We start from the raw sequence: 6,929 nt of genomic DNA, 5'->3' as shown, positions 1-6,929 counted from the left end.
ACTGTGTTTCAACAATCCTCAATTCCATAAGGACGTTTTGCCCCAAATGAAACGGAATGTTTTAGAAGCCGATCCCTGAAACCGATAGACTGGAAAACAGATGTCAAGTCAAATTTACACAAAATAGACACATTTTTAGCAGTGTAAAATTACATGACATAATGCGTCTTACAAAATGTGTGTGTTATCTGTTGTCGTGGCTTTGCAACACCTGCTTTAAGGCCACTCCATGCTGACCCCTAGACATTATATAACTCTAAATATAACTCCAGATATGAGACAGAACACATTTGCAGTGGTTAGTGGTTACAATATTCAACGATATGTTCTTCTTGTGTTTACTGGGCCTGGCTTGGATACAGCCGTTTACTGTGTCGCTGCACACCGAACATGTCAGAGTGAAAACTGACCACGTGTTGCAGGTGATAGATGACATGTTTGTGGGCGTCACTATCGACAGTGGTCAACTGAAGTACAATCTGAAGTATCACGATGTCAGGTATTCATAACATCTTTACCAATATCTCTGACTGATTTGGAACATTACGTAGTTTGGGTCAAGGACCTCTGGTATATTGGGATGTAGATGCACTCAGAGAACTGTCATCATACTCCACATACCAGTGTTGAGCCATCTTGCCTCTATCTCTTGTGTCCAGCTGTACTGTGCTAAATGTGATGCAAAACCATACTCACTCACTCATTCAGTCATTGACTGGATTGTTTGTAAGCTGTGAAGATATATCTTGAATACTATTGAGTATTGTCCATTCACTTACCTACTTATCTCACCATACAGTGTCATATCTAAGATACCGGTGATATGCCAATATATTGTTCAAGATGTTTGTAGAAGCTTTCAAATTTATCCTGACAGTTTAAAGATATGGTGGAAGTTAAAGCGAAGGTGCTGGTTTGATTCCAAACTTGTGAAACCAATCGGTGAAACCTATTTCTGGTGTTCACTTCACAATGTTGCAAAACTGCTGTAAGGTAACATCAATATCGTTAAGTTGGCTACGAGTATAATTTCATGAAAGTTGAAGTTATGACTATTTTCTATGTCAACAGCTCTCCCAAGGTGCTGGCCCTTGGAAAAGCTTTAGCACCCGGATATCTGAGAGTCGGGGGCACATCAGGGGACTTCATGGTGTTTGACCCGACTCACAGCATAGCTACTGGACAGCAGTTCCAACTCCAAGGTAGCTACATAACATTGTTATGGTGCCAAGAAACCTCTTATAATCGTAATAAAAACAATTCCCTTCTACTTTCGGGCTACACATATCCAACCAAAGTCGATTCATTTTGGTTTGCTGGTTTGGAATGATATGTACTCACAGGAGTACACAAAGTAGATTGACTACAATGTCAGTTGTCATCCTCCATCTTTGTTGAAGCCGAAGTAGCTAGGTGGGTTAGATAGCTGCTCCTGCGGTGCCGTTGTTTTTTTCTTGATGGGACTCGCCCCCCAAAGTACTAGAATTTGTAGTTTGGATCAAGAACTTTGTGTACACCTGCAACAAACGTAAATTTTCACGGATACAACGGCCGGATCTGAGGATGCACAGGGAAATGTATTTTGTGTGGTGTATTTTTGAGGAAGTGTATTCCAAACATAACGTGTTACACCGATCAGTTTCTTAACGGATTTGTACGTTTACGATGAAATGTCATTTGTGCGGACCCTCTTAACCAATTACAGTATTACTGCTGCAGAAAGCAGAGCTATGCAGGAAGGATTTGATATCCTATGTTGACATAATCAGTTCACAGAGAACAGGTCCAGGTAATACTGGTTACAACAACATCCAGCAGCCCTTCTACTGAAGGATTTCCCTGGCTCCAGGGTGATACTCTGTCCGTTACGATCCAACACGGAGCTTCCTGCACGTGTTGTTTGAATTACTTTTAAGAAATTACTGAAAACAGGAAACAAGTTTGTGAAGTAAAATCACATCTTTTCAGCAAAGACCTGGGATGATCTCAATATGTTTCTCCATAAGACCGGGCTCAAGCTGGTGATTGGTCTCAACGTCATGCTCCGTGACGGAACAAAATGGAACCCAGCAAATGCAAAGCTGTTGCTCAAATATTCCTCTGACAAAGGGTATCCCATTGCAGGGATTGAATTGGGAAATGGTAGGTTTATGTATGTTTCACATCTGTCACAGAAAAATGATTTCCCGGAACGATCCTGGATTGTATGGTAGAGACTATTGTGTACAGACCAGCACAGCACTATATAGCTGAAATCTTACAATAGTAAGTGCCGCATTAAACAACAAACAGGTAAAGTGCACCCCCTTTGGGGAAGAGGTTCAAAGCGTTGGAATTCGGGCTAGGTAATTTGGTTCATCACGCGTCATCATACATGTACTCATCTATTTGGATGTTGTACACAGCATCAGTTTTTTGCTTGTCTGTGAAGACTAGTTTCATAACGAAAAGTAATGGAGATGTACGCCCAGTATAAACAAGAATATCGTCGTTTTCCTCATTGACATGGAATGCAACCGCACAGTCTCATTTGTGTGTTTATATGCTCCGTATTTTCAAATTAATTTCGCAGTTAATGTACACTAACGGTAATTCTTGTGTATGTAGACAGGTTTTCTTGTCACACTTGATGCACTCATTTTGTATTGTCGTTGAGAACCAAACTTGTTGTACCGACATTGGAATACAACCGTCAGTGACGTGCAGCTAGGAAGAGACTACAAAGAGCTGAAACAAGTCGTCCAAGGAACGGCCTATAAGTCCAGTCTCATCCTGGGACCTGACATAGCCGGTTATAAAGACAGGTTTATAAACAAGTATGTACATAACACATCTTTCATGGTCGTTGATGGGGAATAACCTAAATAGTGCCCATAGACGTAAATGATAGATGTTTTCATACTGAAACCCTACACGTCATAGTTTGTGGTGGTTGTCTTACTGTACAGATTTAGCAGGATTGGCCCTGAAGCAACACCCAGCAAACTGTTACAATAGTGAACATTTATGCCCGAGTCACTTCTCCCTGTGATTATTTGTAGCGAAAACTTTGAAATCAAACACACAATAGCTTAAAGGTTTAAACATCAGATACTGCCAACATTAATGGAAATGCACTAATGATATTTTATTTGAAAAACGTATTTTTGTCCAATGTGACCTATCATTTCCAGCTTCCTGTCCAGTGGCGGAGCCAGTGTCCTGGACGTCTTGACCATCCATCAGTGAGTGTCATCCATGGCTGGACGTTGATTGCAGTGTAGCTTTCATGTCAACTCGGACAACTAAGGGTCCCCCAATTCAATCACATAATGCGGAGACATATACCGAGAACATGGTAGAATGCAATGGAAACGTAAATAACAGACATGATCATATATTTCTATATAGCTGGATATAACAGAATAGATTAAATTATGCAGTCATTTTCTAATCCTATCGAGGTTAGTGTTTGTTTCGTGTATCACCCAGCAGACCATCGTGTTCCTGTTTACAGTTACTATTTTAATGGAGCAACGGCCAGTGTGGAAGACTTTTCTAAATCTTCCACAATGGACAAACTTATATCTGAACTACACACAGTGGCGGGGATTGTCCGAAACCATCATGGCCTGGTGGCGTGGCTCGGGGAGACATCCTCTGGCTATGGGGGCGGCACTCCGGGCATAGGTGATCGATATGTCGCAGGAAATTTGTGAGCATTTTAGTTTTCTAAATGCTATTTTTTATATCTTTTCTTATTTCCTAAATGAACTCTGCATCATATTATCAATGTGAAAAGAGGCACCAATCTTTAATAAAGCATACGAAAATGAGGAACAGCTTCCGGAGGAGGTTCTAGGTCACTTTGGTGCAGTTCTAGTTTCCGTAAACGTGTTTTATGGTCTGCCGATATTCGTCTTTGCCGATGCTGTTTGTCGTGACTGTATGGCATACTCGTATTCAGGTTGTGTTCCTGATACGTAATAGGCGTACATTGGGTGTACAAGTAATTTATTTCTGTTGAACATTATTTTCCAATTACAGGTGGCTTGATAAGCTTGGTGTATCAGCAAAATATGGCTTAAAAGGAGTCCTGCGTCAGGCATTCTTCGGAGGTCATTATTCACTTCTTGACAGCAACAGCGACCCTAATCCTGTACGTACACGCACGTCGTATAAAAATGTCACAGTGTGATGGTGTCGATTATCCTTTCCAGAATTCCACTTAATCATAAGTCACCAGTACATGTAGTTCCTCTTTTTATGATCCGACTCCAATGAGTAATGGGTAACGAGTTTCGCAGCCTATTGCGACTTTTACAACATCAATCATTTGCATATCGAAATATGTTTTACTCCTGGAATTGTGCTGCCATTGGCACAACTCACATCAATGCCAACATTATCTTTCTTATAGTGAGTCCGCCATTCTTTTCTTTGACAGGACTACTGGCTGACGCTTCTATACAAGAGACTTGTTGGCAACAAAGTATTTGATGTTCCATCCTCATCGGACAACATACGACTGTATGCCCACTGTACGAAGCTCAACAAGTAAGCTGTTTGGTAACTCTATTGTTACGGTTAAATATTTGCCCTGACAAAAGGCGTAGAAAATCACCCTAGACCCGGCAAAATGTATAACACTGAGAAGTTTGAAATTGTCAATAATTCTTTATATGGAGCAAAACAAAGGCAAAAACATACAGATTCACAAGAGAGGTTTCATGTACAATACAACTGAGTCTATTCTAAAGTAGTGGGTCACAAATATAATGTCAGCTCACCTAAGTGTTGGTTATGCAGAATGTAACACAGTGAGCTGTCAGGAAGCGGCTATGTAGATCAAGCGTTGTCGGAGAGGCAGATATATACTCCAGTGGTCTGTGTGTATTTCCATGTCCACAACACGGCAACCAGCCCTATATATATTCAATCAACATTTCCTGAAAGTTCGAGCACTTACGACTATCGCCACTAACGTAGAATGCTCTCGGTGAGCCTCGTGTTTACCTTTTTCAAAGGGAGGTAAGTCTAGAGAACTACCCTCAAGGCCTGCCGATAAAATACTAATACCACTGAACAGTTATGATACGGAATGTGACCCATAATCATTATTACTGAATTAATAATACAATTTACAGACAATACACTCTCGTAACACTATACACAACCTGTTACTATATATATATTTTCACATGCCTCACTAGAGTATACACAGATGTGTCTAACTTTCGCGTAAGAAATGGAGTTACAACATGAAGTGCACATTTGAGATCGCTCACAAGAAACATTATTACTCCGTGTCTTTTGAAATAAAGGATTATGACATGTTTTGAGCGTAGAAAATGCGAAACAGGGCACAAACACATATGTTTATCACGTTAAAAGACGTGACAGTACAAGCTGTCACACCGGGTACAAAACGTCGTACCAATTTCTTTATGTGTTCGAAAGCAGACTGTATCGTGTTGGTCGCTGATGAATTTCTCACGTCGATTTCACAGACTGCAAATACCTATGATGTTTTCAATGTAACGGTTGTATGTGCCAGTCTCTGGCTGTCGACTCAACATTAGTATTGTAATTAAGAGTGTAAAATTACAGGTACATCACAGTGACATGATGATGTCATGTTGGATGGAATATTTACACCACAGTGGTTGTCAAATTCAATGCCATAGTGAGCAAAGTATCTGATGATCTGTACTGTCATTTGTTGTGACATCACTGGTTCATGTTTCAGTATATACAACTACAAGCCAGGAAGCATCACAGTGTATGCTCTGAACTTAAATAAAGCTCCCATAATCCTGACCATATCGGATCTGCAGGGCAAAAACGCAGACGCATTCTGGTTGACACCCGAGGGAGGAGACTTAAAGTCACAGTATGTGTATGACCTGTAAATCCGATAAACCGCCACACGTAACTTTTCGTCTTTACTACACATATAAAGATATGTTAATATAGTTCACTAATGGTATTTCTTGTAAAAACCGGAACTTGTGGGGTAGCTTAGTGGTTAACGCGTTTGCTCGTAACGCCAAAGAACCGGATTCCATTCCCAACAAACTGTCAAAATGTGTCAGTCCCATTTTCGGTGTCCCCTGCCGTGAGGTGTCTGGAATATTGCTAAACGGGGCGTAAAACTCATTTAGTTAATCACTCTTGTGAATGGCGTCCATTGTTTATCGTCATTCAGGGGCCACATTTTGTCTCTGAAGCATGAGCTATAACAGAAGGCAAGGGAGCTAACCCGAAACAACAATGATGTGTGTGATACGACCAATGGTCCATTACGCCGGTGAAAAACACACAGTGGCATAAACTGATTCTTGTCTGTGTAACTGATTTGTGGTATTTGCCGATGTTGGCAGCATTTCCCTTCATCAAACATGGACTTCACATATTCATGTGTGGAATCAGATAACGGCGTGACGAGCAAACTGTTTAAGAGAATCCCACCGCTTGAAGACTGCGAAAGGAAGATCAAGATACAGTCATATAGACATATAAATATAGTATATGAATATACGTCCGCTCTTTCCTCGTACCAATGAAGCATCTTCCCTTTTTTCTAGAAAAGTACAACTAAATGGCAAAACCTTGGAACTTGTCAACAACCAAATACCACACATGACGCCAAGACATTTGGGAAGCAGGCAGATGACAGTTCCTGGGAACACCTTTGGATTCATCGTCATTCCCGACGCAAACATAGCAGCCTGTCATTCACAAAACCATGGACCTATTATCGGATAGTTGTATCAACATTACGTTGTCATTGAAAGGTTCAATAAACGCTTCTATGATGTTTGCTGTACGACAATTTAGACGATGCAGGCATGCATCATATGGTGATGACAGGAGGTCATGGGGGAAACCTCTCTAGAAACGGCTCAGATAGGATGAACATGAACAAATAAAATATTTCGATTATCTTA

At 40.8% G+C, this 6,929-nt stretch overlaps 1 protein-coding gene across 1 annotated transcript; it reads left to right on the top strand.

The window, feature by feature from the left end:
* Positions 1–260: 260 nt before the first annotated feature.
* On the top strand, positions 261–6,929 carry LOC137267567 (heparanase-like). Its single transcript, XM_067802049.1, has 10 exons — positions 261–499; positions 1,072–1,202; positions 1,969–2,142; positions 2,657–2,816; positions 3,174–3,224; positions 3,497–3,694; positions 4,027–4,138; positions 4,427–4,536; positions 5,729–5,872; positions 6,567–6,929. The coding sequence occupies exons 1-10, from the start codon at positions 324–326 to the stop codon at positions 6,745–6,747; spliced, it is 1,437 nt and encodes a 478-aa protein (XP_067658150.1). The 5' UTR covers positions 261–323; the 3' UTR covers positions 6,748–6,929.

Source organism: Haliotis asinina, chromosome 16, assembly GCF_037392515.1.
Source record: "Haliotis asinina isolate JCU_RB_2024 chromosome 16, JCU_Hal_asi_v2, whole genome shotgun sequence".
Classification (NCBI taxonomy): domain Eukaryota; kingdom Metazoa; phylum Mollusca; class Gastropoda; order Lepetellida; family Haliotidae; genus Haliotis; species Haliotis asinina.
The sequence above is the reverse complement of the archived record's forward strand: the minus strand, read 5'-3'. Positions and strand labels throughout refer to the sequence as shown.

What these genes read in the sequence shown, in the direction of transcription:
- LOC137267567 (XM_067802049.1), top strand. Translation starts at nt 324, where the DNA reads ATGTTCTTCTTGTGTTTACTGGGCCTGGCTTGGATACAGCCGTTTACT. An exon ending in AAAGACAGGTTTATAAACAA is followed by an intron (nt 2,817 to 3,173) that starts GTATGTACATAA and finishes TATCATTTCCAG; the next exon opens with CTTCCTGTCCAGTGGCGGAG. An exon ending in GACGTCTTGACCATCCATCA is followed by an intron (nt 3,225 to 3,496) that starts GTGAGTGTCATC and finishes TCCTGTTTACAG; the next exon opens with TTACTATTTTAATGGAGCAA.